At 36.8% G+C, this 20,383-nt stretch overlaps 1 protein-coding gene across 1 annotated transcript in view; it reads right to left on the bottom strand.

Annotated features, from left to right (window-relative positions):
* Positions 1–20,383, bottom strand: part of FRK (fyn related Src family tyrosine kinase) — a gene marked incomplete at both ends in the record, with an annotated part of 55,370 nt that overhangs the window by 15,826 nt on the left and 19,161 nt on the right. The window contains 3 exons of the mRNA XM_082048956.1: positions 5,422–5,590; positions 6,188–6,351; positions 13,699–13,820. Of these exons, the coding sequence (XP_081905082.1) occupies positions 5,422–5,590; positions 6,188–6,351; positions 13,699–13,820 (455 nt within the window). The remainder of the gene's footprint in view (positions 1–5,421; positions 5,591–6,187; positions 6,352–13,698; positions 13,821–20,383) is intronic.

The raw sequence follows: 20,383 nt of genomic DNA, 5'->3' as shown, positions 1-20,383 counted from the left end.
CTTACGAGTGCTGAGGTCTCCTCTTTCTATGCCATAACAAAAAGTTCTAAATATTGTTGTATTAATGAAAGATATTAAAGATCTTTTACAAGACTTGGTGTTACTTTAACCAAAGGACTAGTTTAATTATAAGTCTTGTGACTCTTCCTGCAAGGTTAATAGAAATCTTGTATAAATAAAAAGATCACAGAATAATCATTTTGATATTTTGAAGGTCTCCATAATCCACCACTGGCTCTGAAAAAAAGCTTCAAAGAGTAAGGGGAAAACAATGGTTCTGGATCAATAGATTTAATCTTCTAATGTTTTCAACAGTGAAGTGTTGAACATTCTGTTTAGACATGAGCAACAAAGTGCTAGCAGAAACAGGAATTCATTGAAAAAGGACGGTTCATTAAATCTGAAAACATCTCTAGTTGAGTTCTTTTTCTGGCAAAATCTCTCTTACAGTCCAGAAGGGCTGTGTGTGGAGCATGTCATCCATAACAAGTGGAACGCAAACCCCAAACTCTGAAGCTGATTAAACTAGATACTCCATCATCATAAAGGAAGAGGGTGAAATGACACCCCACCAGGTTCACCAGAAGATAGACATTTCCTGTGGCCTTTTTAGGAACCACAATCCCTCTGCAGTTCTTGGTCAGAGGGCTCCCAGACTGACCAATTTAAGATCTCAGAGCCTCCTCCAGCTTGACATTTTCCTCACTTATGTTCCTGTTATATAATAAAATCTGTGGGATTACAAAACACTGCTTGTAGCTGGATTCATCTCCTCCAGCTGAAGTCAATTATTCAGGCACCTAGACCTGAGTTAGTTGTCCAGACTTCACAATCAATGGAAAGAAATAGGCTTTAATAGCATGTTATTCTCTCATTTTAATGTGCATTTCTAGTCCATAAAATGATTTATCAGACATGTAAGTGCTTATTTCTTCCCACCAATTATAAAAAAAAGCCTGATACATCTAAGATGTTAGATGCCTAAGAATAGGAAAAATGTAGCTAGTATGCTACACATCAACATTTCTGAAAGAAACACTTGTGAAATTTTCGGTTTGTGTGCAAAATCTGAAAACTGGATCCAAATTGGAATGGAAACAGATTTCTGAATACTTTAATTATTCACAAGACAGGAATCACATCTTTCCATCAAGTGAGAACTGGCTCCTGGAAAAGTCTATCACTGCCATCTCACCAGAATTCTGGGAGTTTAATTTTTTCCTTCAGGTTGGAAGGTCATCTACCTAAACACAATCATTTTAAGTCTTCTAGATGCAATAGCAAGAAATCAGTGTAAGCAAAAAAAAAAAAACAAACCTATTTGAGAAATCAGGAGAGTACCATATCACAAGAAACTATATTTAGCCTTAACAAGAAGACTTAACAAGAGTTAAAAAGACGACAACAAGTAAATCCAGATGAGAAATTAGGCCCACATTCTTACAAGTATAGTGATATACCATTGATACAAACCATCAAAGATAGCAGAGGCAACTTCTCTCTGTGCCTCCACATCAGGAGTAGAAGACTTCTAGTTATTACCTAGTCAATAACAAGCTGTGTTTTCATTGAATATAAATACTCAGAGGGGTGAAATCTCATATAACAGCAAAGTATTCAGACTTCACATGATCTTGGACAGATGTACACTGCAAAACAACACTCAACAGAGAAACTCAAACTAGTAGAAATCCCTTCTGGCTTTCAGGCCTCTAACTCTATGACATACTGATTGCATTATGCACTTCTATATTGTTTGTTATGTGATCACCTTACTTGATTTACCTGCTCCTGCTTGGAAATGAGAGCACGGTTCCACATCACAATTTCTTTGGTGGTAAAGCCATTGTAACAGAACCCTCTCTATCTCAGTCCCCTATATTTGCCAGATCACTTACAGTTTAGTACACCCCTCTTTTGTTATGATGACTTTATTTTCCTTTGGGTCTACACTGTAAAGCAGCTTAGCAAAAAGTCTTGTTTTAAAATACACCCCATTGCCCCCCAATGTGAACACAACTGATTTAGATCTCCCAGCCAAGGAACAGGGGAAGATCATTTTACAGTGTGTTAGACTTGAAGACTGAAATATTGCCTATGTGAATATTGGAAGTTTCAATCATCAACATATAATGCATTTCTTGATTACTCATGAACTATTATGTTTTCCATTCACTTACCATCTTTATATTATGATGAATGAAATTTCCAGACCTAGCCTTTACTGTAATTTTATTAGTACCAAGCTAAGTATTTATCACTCAGATTAGGGTGAGGGTATTGGGGTTTTTCTTTAATTATTGAAATGTTATTCCTCATGAGTAACGATGAGAACAAGCTATGGAAAGCCTATGTGCTAATTGACTACAGTAAGGCACTCCAAATGGTGAAAAGTGTTGTGCAGAAGAGGGTAATTCCCTGCAGAAGTATGCTACAAGGTAAAATATTTCCATGTGAGACTGTTTGAACCATTTTTTTAGAATGAGATAGTTAATGAAGCACAATGATAAGATTCAATATTACCTGTACAATTTATCAACATGGCTTTGAGAATCAAAGTCTTCATTCTGAGAATCACCAAGCGCAATACATGACTTCGTTATCATGGTATTAGATCACAAACTCTCTGCTATCCAAGCATCCTATCCAGGTGGGGCTTGTGTCTGCCCTAACTCAATATAACCTACTATGAAATCAATGAGACCACTACTGTTGACTTTAACAGGAAGCAGACTGGAGTAAAAAAAACAAAACAAAACAAAACAAAAACAACAAAAAGGAAAAAGTATTGATTAATCAAGCCCTTTTTTCCAGCCAAACTATGATAGTACAAAAAGCATCAGAATTGAAGAGGCCTCTTCCTCCGTACTGTACTAGCCTGTACATAAAAATAACTTTGCAGTGAATATTATGTTTATTCCAGTGTAAAATTTAATTTTTAGCTAACAAATCTATTGAGGAACTTTTTGTGATCATTTTATTGTTTTATAATCTTCTGTAAGTACATTCTTAGGACACCCTATCATTACAGAAATGAAAAAAAACCCTTCTTTTCCTGCTCATGTCACTCTAGAAGTATTGTGTTCTCTGTGTACTGTATCAGCAAGACATTAAAAGGGTAAGGAATTGAACAACAGTCAGAGAACAGATCTGCACAGATCGATGTGGCCTTAAACACATTAAAATCTGTTTCAGATATAAAATTAACTACCTCTTCCTTTTCTTCAGGTAGAGTATTAGTAGCAGTCATTCAGCTGATTAGTGCCAAAAGGAAAAAAAAAAAAAAAAAAAAAAAGGTAAATTACAAATTACAGCTGTAACTTGCCACTAGTGTTCCACGGTATTTCATTATTAAAAATGAAGTTTTTTTCATTAAGAACTGAAAATATGTACTGTCCATATTATACAAAAGAAAAAGCTGAGTTAGTTTTGAAATTAATTAAGAGGCAGAGATGAAATATGATCAAGATAGCTTCCCACTTTTGCATATGCAATATGAGATAAATGTCAGCTCCACTTTCCTGCTAAAGAAAATAAGTAGAAATGCATGCACTGCAATTTTTTCAAAATCTAATTATTTTGCTTGATGAGAAACAGATCTTTTCCTAGTGTTAATTGCAACATATTTCCTTAAAGAGGAAAGAAAGACAAGTTCTAAAAGAAAATTTAATGTCACAAAAATTTAAGATAGCTGAGTCTTGTTCTTCATTTGAGCTTCATTAGTTTCCATCTTTAAACATTGTTTTCACACTTTAGGAAGAAACCTTCAATCTTCTGCAATAAAACAGACTTGTCCAGCTGTTGCATTAAATCACTAAAGGACAATAAACTTAGGTGGAAATATTAGGTTTTTGTTGTATGGAGAAAAAGGAAAGTATCATACTGGACTGTTTAAACAGAGGTCTAGAACATCAGAAATGTGAAGTAAATCTTTCTTTTGACACATCCAGGCTTGTTCTTCCTTTTAACACCATACTTCAAAAAAAATATGGTTTACCACCTCAAAACAGCCCAGTAAAGAGTATGTGAAAACAATGGGACATCTAAAACATCTGAGCTACACAATGAATCTAGTTGAGCTCTTTAACATGAAGAAGACTGAATAGGAATTTGATAAGAGTTTTCTGGTATGTACAAGACTACCATAAAGAGGAATAGAATAACAGGTACTCTTTAGTCATGGTATATAAAGCAAGAGGTAATGGGTTTGCACTGCAGAATGAAAGATTCAGGTCAGGCTCAAGGAGAAAAAGATGGGGTTTGGACTTGTGGTTTCAGAAGTCAATAGATATAAGCATTTGGATCCTGGTCACAAAAGGTTTAGTGGATACTGTCCTAGGAAAGAGAAATGGATAAAGATTCCAAGATAGTTTCTGTATTTACCAGGCAGCTAGGGAAACTCATCAGTTCACTGAAAAAAGTATGCTGTCTTTCACATGAATTACAGAATGCCTTTAGTCTGAACAGTTTTGTTAATTTCAGTTAATCAGAGAAAATATACTTATTTCCTTTCAATTTGAAAATCCCAAAACACAAACAGTGTCCTGATACTAGACAGCCCTAAAACACATGCTTAAATTCCTCCCTGTTCAGGAGACCATTCAAGCAGGGCTCAAGGATATTTAGCTGTTCTTCTAAACCAAAGATCTGAATTTGTTCTGCTTCCTAGAACATGATCAGTAATGCCCAACACAAGCTTTTTCAATTAACAAAAACTCATTCTATTTTTATCTCTTTTTAAAAAACATGTATAACATCCAGGCTACCTTTCTTATCTATGTGGTTCTTGCCATCTGCTGGCAGATATTTTATGTTGTTAATTTAAAATGCACAAATTACTTGAAGTTAATTAAAAATAATTAAGAAAAAAGTTAAAAGCTGTATTAGTAACAGGCCTATATTATATGCAAATATTGAGTACTAATGTTGTGTACCAAAAGCTTTGAGAAATTGTGTTCAATCTAGATTAAAGCACTTCTTAAATACAAACTTAACATAGTACATATCCTGTATTACCAAAGGAATCGTTATAAAATAGCCTCTAATCACTAGAAGAAATTTTACACATGCCAAACCAGTAGCAAATCAATCACTTTACCTACAGATGAAATGTAGTCATTTAATTCCATACAAGCAATATTGTACAAAAGAGATGGCCTTGCTGGGGTGACCTTTTTATGTGATATAGATGTTGAACAAGAATGAGTTCAGCTCATATAGAAATAGAAAACTGTATAAAATTGCAATTCAAAACAGCAAAGAATATCTGGACCTTGAGCTTTACTAACCTTCACGTTTAAGTGCATGGTTTTAAGAATGGTTGCATATATGGATAGGGTCTCTTTTCAGTAGCATTTAGAAACTAAATAAGTGCCCTTGCTGATATTTCACATTATTAGCATTTAAGAGTAATTCACATACCTGGTTTTAATGTTTTGATTGCCACAGGGGTGGTATTATTCCACAGTCCTTCCCATACCTCACCAAACTGACCAGATCCTAATTTTTTCAAGAATTTCAGAGATTCTCGGTCTATCTCCCACTGATCAACAGTTTTATAGGACAAATCAAAAGTAGCAGGAATTTGTACCTTGTAAAAGAAAAGACATAATAATGTAGTTGAGACTTCAAATATTTTTTCAATGGTATTTTAACTATGTCATGTAAAGTCACAACTTGTATAAATAATGTTTCCTTAGAGTACAAACATAATAAAGTAAGATAAGAATATAAAATACAGCCCATATCCTGGTTACTTTTCATTAGAAATAAGAAGTACTCTAAAAAAATTAAAAGTTAGTAATCTATCCTCTACAAGCTTTTTGAACAGTGACATATTGCTTGCCTGAACCTTGTGGTTTTGTCTCAGTAATTACTTATGGACAGCTAGAGTTATGAAGTTGGAGATTTCATGTCCATATACATTTATTAAAAGGCATTTATAAATCATGATTTGGCATATTTTCTCCTCCAGCCATACAATGATTTGTTCAAAAGAGTACTGTATTTTATTAACATGTCAGCTTCAAGAACGAAACTGTGGCACTACCCAGAACTTCCTGATAACAAGCAGATCATCACCATTTTGAAATGGTAGAAGGAGATATGGAGTTAAAACCTTCTGACTGATATCTGATGAGTTAGCTTACACAAAATATGTGTTGCATAATGAAGCATTCACTCTTACCTTTAGGCATGGCTTTCCGAGCACCACGCAGAGGCCATCACTGTTTTTTCTATAATAGTCAACAAACTCGTTCAGAGTTTTAAAAGTTTTCCTTCTGCTTAGAAAAAAGCCTCCTTCATCCAGCTTTCTGATCCTGTAGTGCTTCACAGATACACCATCAAAAACTAAGAAGATTTAAATATATTAAATTTCCAGGAATTATAACAGGGGTCAATATAGCTTATGGCTAAATCATCATAACATTCCTCACATAACTTGTGAGGACCTTAAAATAAAATATTTTATTTTCAGAGGTGACAGCTATAACATATCTCTTTCAAACCAAAGCCCATTGTTTACATAGTTTAACATATCCAGTCTATCAGTGTTCAACCATTCAGATTCAGAGATTCTTCCTTCCACCATAAGAACTGATGCAAAAATACATAAATAAATCTTCTGTGAGGCAGCTCATGTTTTCAATCTTTTAGGACACCAAGATGAGCCAGGAGCATCTAATTTGAAGTAATCATTTAATCAGGTTTTGATATATCATTTATCAGTGTTAAAATTCCAAATAGCAGCTGCTGTGCTGGCAGACATTTTAGAGCAAACAGATACACCCTCCACACAGCTATGTTTCTCTGGAAAGCACTCACATCTTCCATGGGTTTTACTGAGTTTGGTGCATATTTGAAATATGCAAAAATCAGGCCAACCATCCTCTCTTTCAAGTACCTGATGACTCCCTTTCCATTTAAATGTTTTTTATCCTAATCTGTTATTTCCTAATCACTGGGACTTTTCTTTCCTTACCTCCTGTAGGTTATTTACCTGCATGTCATAACACCCAAAGTGTCCTTCCCCATGACCATCAGAGTGCTCTTTAGAGGTCTCAGAATGAAGGCAAGGCCACTGCATGCTGAGGCTAGACCTAGACTAGCAGCAGGCCAGAGATGGCCAAAAATGCACTGCCACTCACCTAGTATGTTATTTAAGGAATATTAAGCTTGTGATGGCATTGGTGGCTCTGTAATGTATGGCTTAGAGCAGTGCTCTCCAAAGCAGAATGTGTGCAGCCCAGGGAGTGTGCAAGACAATCCATTGGGGTGTGGGAAAAAAAGGGGTTTTTTGTACCATTAATAAACACAATAAATATTTTTAAAATATTGTTTATTTCATCTTTATCTCATACTTTTTAAATTACTTGTGTGTGTTTTATGATGCACATAATCTATCAGTACAGTAGTACACTTATATAATTTACAAATAAATACATAACTAAACATATTGGGGTTGAATGCTCAAAGATCATTTTACTGATAGGCACACACAATCAAAAATTTTGGAGACCACAGGCTTAGAAATCTGCTTCATAAAGGCATATCAGCAGTAGCAATGATACATTGAGCATCAGTAGAGACGGCAGTTCTGAAGAGCTGGAAAGGGATGAAGTCTCTCATGTAGGATGTTATTTAGCATGACACTCCATGACTGAGACATTACTATCCATTTCTGGTGGGCAATGGAGAGCTTATGTTATATTCTGAAGGGTAACAGATTTAGGTCCTATCAGAGCAGTATCCCACCTCACATTTAATGAAACAACACCGTGCTTTTCTGTGATGAGTGAAGAGAGAGCTCTCAAGGGGAGGAGGATGTTCCAGTTGCCATCCTGGTTCTCATCACCCAAAATTACACCTGCTCAATAGGCCAGGTGGCTCCTTCCACACCCATCGATTTGGGAGATTACCGCTACTGTCCCCTTCTCAGGGCACTCACACAAGCAAAACCTAAAAAGCAAAGGGGAGGCAGGCACAGGGGAAAGGTCTTCTGCTGTTTACCTCGAGTACACCTTTTTGTGGCCAAAATTCCAGCAAACATATTCAATTTAGTCATGTTGACTAGTGTCTACTCTTAGTTGAATAATTTAATGGAAGTACATTTCAATCCTAGAAGCAGCTTCAGTCTGGTACGTTAGAAAACTTAATTATCTAAAAAATTATTATTGCTCTCCCCTGGAGATATTATAGCTGATAGATCCTTGATATTGTAACACTGCATGAATCCTGGTAGTCACTTTTGTTATGCTAACGGAAGAATATACAGCTACACATTATATGAAGAAAAAATTGTAGAAAATTATGGGCTACATGCAATTTAACAAGCTGATATAAAGTATAATTTATCTCACTTTTTAAGTGAATAAGATAAAAAGAAAAATGTCTCCTTCCTTAAGTACTGTCATGTATGATCAAAAATTTTTCTTCTGTACTGTGCAATTGTCATTCAACGACAGCAGAGGGCATACAGGGGCTGTTGAAAATATTAGGAGATTTTCTATCTGCCACAGGTACTATTTTGAGAAAGGTGATTTACTAATTTACAGTTCTATATAAGGAAAAGAAATAAGAATATTTGTAAATATAACTCCATAGTATAAAGATAATTACAGTACACTTTTCAAATGCCCTTTCTTTTTAACACTTCATAATTAGTATATTTTAATTATAAAATGCATGTGTGTTTTTGTGACATATCATTTGGAAATGGGGCTGTAGCAAAATGAAGGAAAAAGTAATTCAGTAACAAGAGATTGGAGATGTAACGACTTTTCTGAAGCTCACACTAAAGTCTATCTGGCAAAATGCATTGTTATTTATGATGAATAAAAGGCAAACAGGATGACTGTTTTGATCCAGTCTCAGCTCTATATATCCCAAGTGGTAGTAGTTTGACTACCTGTTTTATTTATAATTATTTCTTGTGAAGCAGTTAATGTTAATGCAAGAGTTGGTTTGAAAGATGTACTTTAATTTCTTAAATGAGCTTTGTGTGAAGCCTTATGACTGGCAGTATACAGGTCAGGTGATGTGTGTGGAGAATCTGGAGAAAATTTCTGCATTGATACCACGTTTGCTGGTCAGAAGCAGCTGAGATTGGTGCAGTATTTGACAGGAGGCTGTTTACTTCTACTCCAGGGCTGAGTCTGGCTGTCCAAGTCCTGCACTGCACACTCACAGAGCTGGAGCATGGTGAGGCTCCTCTGCCCAACACAACACAGAGCACGAGTCACTCAGGAAAGAGCTGGACATAACCCCTCAGTGTTTCCAATCATCTCCATATCCCCGCCAGACTGTTTAACAGGGCAGGATCACAACTTCAGCTTCATACAGTTTGACAGCAACTAGATTTGAAGACTGCAGTGGTTTTCTCCTTGACTTTCCACTCCCCATTAGATTTCTTCTTGGGTTTGGCTTTACAGAAGTATTCTCCTCCCCCTACTTCCCATCATAGTAACATTGGGCCATGCAGAAGTAGATTTCACCACCCCAACAGTGAGAATAAAACAATTTATTATTCTTTTCCCAGGGTAGCAAAATTTATGGTGGCATCAGCAGAGTCAACACCTTCACCAAATGAACCATGGAGACACTAAGGCACCACCATTACCGCCAGTGTCCGAGCAGCTCTCCCATCAGCTGTCCTCCCCCAGCACCGACATGCAGCGCTGCTTGCAGGAGCTGCGCTCAGTCTCCATGCCCAGGATGGATTTGGGAGAAGGGTGGCTTATGAGATCACCCTCACCAGCATAGAACGGGTGCAGGGGCTGCTCCAAAATCATCCTCCTGCTACAGCCATCATTTTGCCACTCCTACCAGTCTGTTGCCTCAAACTATTACCTGTTTTTTTCCTATGCTGAAAGCCAATCTGGTGTAGAGGAAACCACACAATCTTTTTTAGGAGCAGGGATAAAAATGGAAGAAAACACAAACGATTTACATTGTCATTTAATGCAATCAGTCTTTCAGATACCATTATTCAGTGAGGGGGGAAGTAGAGAGCCTCCTGCTATCATTGGCAATGACACTCAATTAAGCTGAGCACATCTAAATTATGGCTTTTAATTAAAAAGAGGCAATGTCTAAAATGGCACCAACATGTTTAAAATTTAATACATTTCATGCCAGATGCTGGAGTCATCAACATAAAAATCTGTTGACAACATGTGCATTTTTAAAATGGGAAAACCTATTTTTGAAATGTCAAACACTTTAAAATAATAGCAACACATCTTAGTGGCCTATATAGTTTGATGTGCTTTCAATTTAACCATTTACAGCTGAGAAAAAACTTCCTGAATTTGAGCTTCTGTTTTTAATTTAAATAGTCTTCTATCATTGAAATCTTACAAATTATGAGATTTCCCATCAAGACAAGTTAGAAGTGAAAAGTGTCATTTTAATGAAAGGTAGGGGCTTGGGGGTTTTTCTTTTTTTTTTTCGTTTTTTGGTGGTGGTGGTGGTAGTGGTTGGTTGGTTGGTTGTTTTTCTCCAAGGAGATCTCTTTATCTCCCTCATTAACATTACGTCTCCTATACATTGCCCATCTAAGTATGAAATCAAGCAGAGCAGTCATAAAATCACTTTATGGGTGCTTGGGGCAAAATCTCTCTTCCTTTTCTACTTCTTTTCCTTTTTAGCTTCATTATACTTAAAAGTCAGTCTGAACAGAGAGTTACAATATTTTCATAAAGATCTTAATTCTGAAAGCAGGTTGTCACTCTTCTAGTCATTCATCAACCCCAAAATGAAACCAAAACAGCTATGGCAAATAGAACAAAGCCCATGAGTTCTATAGAGGATGGGAGTATGGGGTCCTGCACTGCAAAAATTGGAATCAGAAATTAGGAACATAGTACAAAATATCAGGTTGTGACTTCTCCCCTGTCAGTGTATCAGCTACCATGGAGGTAGAAACCATCTAGGACCTCTTAAAAGAAATAGTCCTGAATCACTGTTCCTCAAGAAAACACTGCTTTTTTGCCTCAGCTGTGAGTGTATCATAACTCCTTCTGACAGAACAAAAAGGAGACAGCCAGAAAACTGCCTTCTCCGTATTATCTGGTGGACTAAGCCACCTTCCTTCCAATTAATTCTCCCCACAGTACAATCCAGTTCATCATTTGCTTTAGAATGCACTAGCTCTCACAAAAGTAGACATAAGTAATGAGATTATGGACATACAATGTCAGGGCCATTATGTGTACTAGTAAGTTGGAAGTAAAAAAGTTTGCACAACACAAAGAGACGCCATTCAGTCAAGCCCATTCAGTAAGAAACAAATAATATTTAGCTCTTCAGGATGAAGTAGCATGTTGAGGCTAAATTATGTTCAAGCCTGGGAAGCTGCTAAAAGATCTAGCAGAAGTGATAAATTATGTCATTAATACTCACTGTCTACAGATTGCTTCAGATTTTATTCTCTTTCTTTGCCTAGAAGGGCACAAATATTTAATAAATATGAGATGACACATATATACATATATACATATATACATATATACATATATACATATATACATATATACATATATACATATATACATATATACATATATACATATATACATATATACATATATACATGCATACATGCATACATGCTCAGAGGGCAACCCATGTTTGTGCATGAAGGAGGACTGGCTCCTGTAGCTGGAGCCTTTCCTCCACATATATTATGTTCCTCAGCATCACACTTCTCTCCCTTCATCAAACAAACCAGCATGGAAGAAATCCACACTGACGGTTTCATATCTTCCTGTTATCAGCCACCATCAAATCTCCTATTCCCAAACAAGCTTGTACAGAAACCTGAAAAATATCTACCACAAGCTCTTATAATTGAATCAAACATAGTAAATCAGATAGAATATAGTTTCTATCCATGATTTATAAGGAAAAAATTAAATAGCAGCATCAAAGGATGATCTCATCCAACCACAAATGCTGGCCTAATATTTATTTTCATTCTCTTGGATTTTTCTCTGCAGTACTTCATAGTTTAAATAATGTACTGCTGCCCTCCTGTTAAAGAAGCAGTCAGGATGCACAATGGAGAATTAAGATGTTGAATCTTTCCTAGAAGGCTACAGTTGGAGAATAGCAAAAGGAAATTGCATTTTCCCCCTCAGGTGCACAAGCATAGGATTTTTCATTGATTTTTAGTAAAGTGTCATATAGTCAAGTGCCAGCATTCAACAGATAATGAAGTCCCATTTATCCTTTCCTGCATAACATCCCACTGTTATCAGTCTAGCCCAGTCCTTGGATGAAAACAGTTCACAGATGAACACTTGATGGAAGTTGAAACCATGTAAGACAGGGATATGTTGTCATATAGAGGGAAAGCATTTTGAAAGGTCCATGGCTATCATAGAACCTTTGGATCAAAGGGTGCACACACACGGGTCAGTTCAGTCACAGTCTGGGAGCAGCCTGATTCCTTGCTGATATTAGTTTTCTTAGCACTTCTTTGCAAGAACAAACTTCCTTGAGGGTAAACTGAAGCCTATGGAATGAACTTTCCTAGAACTGTAAATATCATATGGATTTCATAATCTTCCCCGTATTTCACCCCACAGGCAACATATATTTCTTTGTCTTGGCAATAAAAAGCAACTTTTCCATTACCACAGAACATTGCAGGTGTATACACTTTACTTATGATTCAGTGGGAGAAAACAAGAATGTGTCAAAAGTTCATTAAGGTGCTTAATGTGTTTCTGCATAATGCTCAGAAGATGACTGATACATAAACATCCAGGTAGAAGAGGAGTCAATACAAAAGAATCTGGTTATTTACAAGGTGCCTCTCATTTTACTGACGTAATTCTGCATGTGACAACTTACAGTTCATTCACAAACATCAAGAGTCTTCATTGGCATATGGAACTATACAGGTAGAGCACATTAGGAAGTTTGGGTGTATAACCCTGTTGTCTCAGGGACAACATTGTACTCTTGACTCACACTTGTATGACAAGTTTGATAAAACATGTTCACAGGAAACAATCACTGCACAATCATGTAATTATCTAATATAGAAAGTACCATGACATTAAATAAATGACAGGTACGTAAATGTAAGTAAAGTCATTATCAAATAAGTCTCCTTATTCAAATAAAGGGCTTCAAATACATTTTAAAACACATTATAAATCTAACTTTATACTGATGTTTACAACCAACTTTTAAATAAAATATTATTATTCTAAAGTAGAGCTTTGAAGATCTCCCTATAATTTTGCCCCCGAAAACAAATAAACATAAGCATAAGGTTGTGCTCTAGCAGAAATCTGATTTTCTTAAACTGCAGATATCTGTCAACGTGGTTTAATTTTTATTTTGTGTACTAAGACAAAGAGTAGTCTACAACTGTAATGTATTTTTTGGCATTTTAATAATGAAAATAGTTTATATTTTAAGGCAGCTGCTGCACTAGAAGTACTAAGCATAAGAAAGTTAATTGCTGTTCTGAGAATATTAATAAACAAAGCCTACAAAATAAATGTTAGTAACAACCTAAATGACACCTTGCCAAGTTTTCTTTTTGTGTCTCCTGGGAAAGAAATATTATCGTGAACTTAATTTCATTTTCATGCCTACAATTTATCATTCTCAAAAATTAAAAAGTCCAGATCACCTGAGAATTTTTTACAATATTGCTTAGGATGAAAAACTAGAATATACCTGAAAGTGAGTATTCGCCTTTTAGGCTCTCGCTTTCTCGGATTAGGAAGGCTCCTGCCTGGTTTCCAGGTTGTGACAGTTGTCTCTCGGCATCTGCTCGTTTGATTGGGCCAAAAAACCATCTGAACAAATGAAAAACATTAATTTTACCAGTCAGTGAAACATATCAGGAAGATAATTTAGGTTCATAAACACGCTGCGTATTTACTAAAAGATAATCTGTTCTATGCTAATTAAATTCCAATAGCATGGGGAAAAAAAAGCCCACGAGAACTACACAACAAATTTATTGCTAGAAAATATTGCTTACACGTTTGAGAGAAGTGTTGATTTTACTGTAGATGGGAAGTCCTATAGATTTCATGGGAACAAGAACTCAAAAGTGATAGACTGGCCTTGTCCCAGGAAAAATTAATCAAGAAATTTTGCCAAGGCTACTGTGGCAGAAACTGATGCCAAGTCCCTTGATGCCACTTGAACTACGTAGAGGTGCAGGTATGTGCTAAAACCCCAGCATCTTAAAAGTCAAAGATCCCTGAAACTGCAGAAGGGTTCTCAGGTTCCAAGAGGTAAACCACCCTGTAGCCTACCCCATTTCACTGCCACATCGACTTCTCAAATGAGTTATAGGCAATTTTTAGCTCTGCTGATGGTAAACAAGCAAAACCAACGCGTCTCTCAAGTCACGGCAAACATCTTAACATCCATGTTCCAAGAAAATCTACTTGTATCTATGCCCTTTAAATATATTTTTATTTTCTCACTAAACCATGCATTTTGTAAGGAATTGTTCAAGCCATGGTTTTAGTTTGCTCCTCTTAGCTCCTTTGCTGCTTTGTGTTGAGTGTAAATTAAATGGAAATAAGAGAGAGATGAGTCAGCATTTTCAACAGGGGTGGCATTTGGCTTCCATCCAACAAACACACAAAACTCTGTCCCAGATTAGCTCCACCCCTTGTTTGAAGCAAATGATGATTAATAGTTATCAGAAATATACCGTATACTCGTAGGAGAACTCCTTTTAAATTAATCATAGCTGAACCTATTATGTAAACTTAACAATGTATCACACCAGAAGTAAGTTGCCTATTCAGCTAACTACTTTATTTGTCAATTACTAGGGAAAAGTACAGAAGGAGCCATCGACAAACTACTTCAGTATGTGTAACACTTGTAATCATCAAGAGGAATGGAGGAAATAAACAACACTGGGTGACACCTTGGCTGAGTAAGCGTGAGGAATGAAAAATGGTTTTGTATGAATAAAGAGGAAATAAAAAGAGGTAAATACAGATGGTGCTAACCTACAATAATAAAATGAAATCCAGACATTCTGGACTGCATTCCTGTCCTCTGATTTGAAGATAATTTGGATAAAATAGTCCTTGATACCTATTTCACCAGGAAAGGAATCTCATTAGAAAGCTGGAATGTGTTAGAAATAATTTTAATTCATTAAACATGTTAATTAATCAAACTAATTAATTAAATTAATTCATTAATTTGACTGAAGGAAACTGAGCAATCAGTAACTGTTCAAATCCTTGACTGAGTTTCTCATCAAAGGAATGAGAGGACATAGTACAAGTTCAACTCCATGCAAGTCTCAAAGAAAATTTGTCTAACCTAAAAACTGAATTCTAACCTTTCTGAAATTTCTAAAAACAACTGCATAACAAAAAACATCTGAAAACTAATAAACTATGATCTGAAAAAACAAATTGAAGTTATATTTTTCTCCTTGAATTGTAAGATATCACTTAGTAATCTCCAAAACAGCTGATTTTCATGACTGTGTATAAGAAAAGGTGCTTAATTTTGTGTCTCCTTTCTTCATGGATTAAGAGGATAACATCCTCTCAAAAAGATTCCATTTTGTACCAAAGACAAAAGAGCTTCCAATTAGTGAGGTTGAATTTCATGTTCTGGAGAGTTAAAAGCATGGTCTTTACATGACCCAGTATTTGTATATACACTGCTAGTAGCTCATATTGCTAAAGTTGAAAACATGAGCAGTAATACCATGTATGCAAGAAGAGGAAATTATTGGTTTGTTTGGGAATTACAATTTAAAACAATATTACACGTGTATGAAAGATCATGTCTACAATACAGAATATTATTTTTGTGGAAAAATAGATAGATAGATAGATAGATAGATAGATAGATAGATAGATAGATAGATAGATAGATTAAACCACCCAACACCACCTTAAGTGCAGATTGTATTTAGGCATATGTATCTGTTCCTTTGACTTCAAAATATTTCAAATGCTATGTTTATTTTTCTTAGATCAGAAAAACCTTCATGTAAATCACCATGAATTTGCCATTAAAGATTACATGGAGGATATGTAATATGTAGGTTCTGACTCCAGATAAACTTAGCAATTGAAAAGAGCCTGACTTACAAAATAAGATAATTAGAGCAACAGCATTTGCAAAGGTAAGTGTAACTGAAGCAATTACTCTGGAGAGTGCACAGTGGACACATATTGTGCATTACTTCATTTGCCTGACTTTATGTGATCTGGTTAAAATGTTTCAGAAAAATATAATGAAAATTACTTTTATAGCGTTTGAGTATGGGATTCTTAGTTCAAAGTCATTAGGTTGGCAATAATAATCCTACAGTACCAAAAGCAATATTCATTGTGAAAAATAACCCCTTAACCTCAAAGCAAATAATTTAATTTGTTATTCTTCTTTTTTAGAAAAACACATCTAAATTTAAAGTACTTTTGCCATTATAAATGGGGGTTTTAATTCCTTTTATAAAGTGTGAAAGTCTTATTTCAATTTCTAGTGATTGAACTCACGTTTCAAAAGGCTTAATATTTTACTTAATCTAAAAGTGTGTATTTTATAGAAAAAAAAAAAAAGTACTCTAAAGAGTAACAAGGAATTAAAATAATTTCTCACCATGAGATATTGTTCTGTGGGGCAGGAAGGTCAGACCAAAACAACACCAAATCCTTAGTAAATCTATTCAGTTTTTTATAGCTCAAAGTTAGATGGAGATTTGGAAACAGAATACTTAGAAAAAACAGGACTAAGACATCAAGCACCATTCATTGCACAAATTACTTATCTAGCACTTTCTCTGACTTCAGTCTGCTACATTAGCACTAGGCAGTTCAAGAGAAGGCTGAATTAGCAATTCATACATAGTTTCACTCTGAACTTCAACTTACAGCCAGATCACTTTGGATTACAATTATCAATGCAAGATTACCAGGTATGGCACAAATTATTGTATTCAGGCATAAGTTTCCATTTCTAGCAGGAGCTGTCTAGTTAGCACAGTGGTAGTGCTTTTCTGTCAGTGAAACCCAAGAGCATGCTTTCTTGGCCAAAACTGTATGCAACACCCCATTCTCTCTTCCTTTTTAGTGTAGGATGCTGAATAGGCTTTTTGGGTATTGTTTCTAGCAGCTTTCTCAAAAATCCCTTTTTTCCACCATCATTGATAGCTCTCAGGACCCTTTCATTAAAAATTCCAGGCTCCTTCCATGTCACTTCTGGCCACCTGTCAAGGGTTAAGATTGTGGGGTGACAATAAAACCCTGGCAGATGTATTGTTAACCCCCTCTCCCCCCCCACTTCCCCCTTTTTGCCCCTCCCTCTCCCCCCTTCCTACTCAGGACAGGCAATCGGGAGGGAAATAAGGACAGAGAGAAGAGAGTTGAAAAATTAACAATGTTTTACTAATGCTACTAATAAGAATAGAGAAAATAATACAAAATATACAAAACCAATCTTGAAAGTCTCAGCAACTGCAGAGCCAGCACCCAAAGTCCTGGATTGGACTCTGCAGCCGACCGGAGCCTGGATTCAGTCTCTCACTAGGCCTCAGTTCGCAGGGACAACTAGCAAGGTCCTCTCCTAATGTCGGCCATAAGCAGAAGGGAAAAAGCAAAGGCAAAAGGGACGAGATCCTCGTGATCTCCCATTTTTATATGAAGTATTCACGTGAATGGAATGTTATACACAGTTGGTCAGTTTCTTGGTCACCGGTTTCTCGTTGCCCCTCTCGCGAGATGTCCATCCATGCTTATCAATAAGTTTGCATTCCATTGCTAGGTTTACCAAAACATGGGTCTGGTTCTCCAGGAAAATGCAGCTAATATGAAGGCTTTAGCTGACAGGCAAATTCACTAAAAGAGAAACTTGTTTTTAACAAAACCAGGACACCACCATATATAAGAGGACCACTTTGGGGACAGATAAGATGACCTTCATGTAGGTCCATAATATACACAATCCCTACTTGGTGCAGATGATGCCCAATACTCGGGTACCAGTGAGGTTTCTTGTGATCATTCAGAGCATAGTGATCCCATCTCTACTAGTCATCAATTCTGCTTGCAGGTTTTTGACCACAGGATCAACAGCTGATGGACATATGGCAGGCTTTGTCGTGGGGTGTTCCCTGACTGTCTCAGTACCGTTGCTGAGACTCATACTCCTATCCTATGATCCTTCTCTTCAAGCAAATGAAAGGATATATCTTCACCAAGGTGAATCCTGGTGGCTATTCTTTAAGGGCAATTTTTTTAAGAAATTGAGATCATACCATCTATGCTTATCCCTGCCTCCCCATTCGGTTCAGCTTGAATCAAAATTGAGTCATGAGTTCAATAGAAGTTGATGGTGTTGTTTGGCTCCACTACCAATTTTGCTCTGAAGCCGTCTGTCCTCCAGGTTACAGTACACTGCTGACCTCTGTGTAAATGTCAGAGCCCCATTTACCTGTCTCAGCTTTGTGTCTCCCTGTGCTTTCCTACATAAAAATCCATAAAAATAAAAATAGTTAGTTCTACTCCTGTGCTTTTTTTTTTCTTGTAGCCACTAACAGAATCACTAAAGCAGAGAAAGATAGGCAGGCAAAGTTCTGCAATGCTACACCACTGGCAAAGTTTCCAGTGCCTGGCAACGTACCTAGAAGAGGATAAAACCCCAGTGGAAAAAAACAAACAAACAAAAAACACCACAAATAACCTCATCCAAAAAAGAGTTTGTGAAATTAGTGTTTGAGTGTTCTTCCCTTCCATTCTGTTCCCTCCCACTAATGTAATATCCCCATCTGATCACGTCACTACCATCACTGCAATGTGCTCATTTGAGGCAGGGATTGAAGATTTAACAGAAGATCTAAACTAACCTGGGAACTTCTGTTTATCTCCTAAAATTAACTCTATCCAACACCCAGACTTAAACCCAAAAAAAAAGGATTCCCAGCCATAGTATAGACAAAAAAGCTCATAGGGGAAACATTTTTTTGTCATCCTACCATTCCTTGGGCAGCCCTTTTACAGCCCCTTGCTCCTCACTTAGACTGGAGCTTTATGCTTGGTCTCTCTTAAGTCCCAGACAAACTAACTCCCAGCTCTAATGCAAGATGTGTGCTGAGCCTCAGCCAAGGCCCCCCCTAGTTGTGGGGCAGACAAAACACTTTTTGGGAGACATGTCTTTCCATACACTCAATCTTTCTTGGGCAGACCCTTGCAGCTTTATTCAAACTGGAGCTCCTAGAGTTCATCACCCTCCTAACACTAAAACTAATTCAAGCCCTAAGACCTTAGGCAAAGACCTCCCCAGACACAGGCTTTGTGAAAAACTCCTCAAAGGGCAAACTTTTCTGTAGTGTTGATCTTTCTTGGCCTCAGAAGCAGTAGTCAAACTGGAGCTCTAGGATTCAACTCTCTCTTAACCCTTGGCCTTGGTTTACCACTGCCAAAGATTCTCAGTCATGTGAAATGAACAAGCAACAAGGCATGGGCTAAGTCCCATGGAGCAGGACTCCTTAGCATAGGCCAGACACAAAAGTCCCAAGAGGACAAATCTCTCTGCAGCCTCAAGTTTCCTTGCATTCAGTATTGGCCTTTCTCCTAACACAACCTCTTGTGTTTACATTGAAGGAACCATAGTCAAAGACCCCCACACATGGTCCAGTTGAAAAATCTGTGACTGGAAAGATTTTTTGGCAGTATATCCTTTCCTTGCTTAGCCCTTTGAAGGCCTACTCCAACAGAAACTCTAAACTCATGATCAAGGACCCTGTGTGCATCCCCCTTTCGCATGCGGGTAAGATCTTCATCACCAAGCCAAACACAAACTCTGAATTAACATCTAAAATGTTTGACTTTCTTGGAAATTTCAGCAGATCCCTCACTGTTTTTTTATTATCCACACTGAAGACCAACACAGAAAATTATATGGAAGTTCTTTGTCATCCATTTCCATTAGGGCTCATCAGAGCACATCTTCCCACTTCTACCCTCTGCCTTTACTTAGATTTAGTATGCACAGGTGCAAAGTCAGAATTAGGTCTGCAATGTCATATCTGAAGTGACTGAATCTACTGTAACAACTAGCTGTAGCTAGGATGAGAGGGGACAATTTCAGATTTTCATTCAAGTTGCAAGACACTGGAGGTAAGATAAGGCTAAAGGCAGAGGTCTGTGACATACTCTGAATTTTGTGAATGCCCAGCTAAAAAGGAAAAACATGAGGGATGAGTCAGCAGTAAGATATAGCTACATACAGAAACTGTGATCGTTACAATAGGAATGTGGGAAAAGAAAGGGGAGAAAAATTGCTGAGAAGAACTCCATGGCAAGGTCATTCAAAGAGCGTGGAAGCATAACAGAAGAAATAGCAGGAAATCAGTCACGTTAAATTT

This window comes from Streptopelia decaocto (assembly GCF_964273445.1).
Source record: "Streptopelia decaocto genome assembly, chromosome: 3".
NCBI lineage: Eukaryota > Metazoa > Chordata > Aves > Columbiformes > Columbidae > Streptopelia > Streptopelia decaocto.
This window is presented reverse-complemented; position numbering and strand designations above follow the sequence as displayed.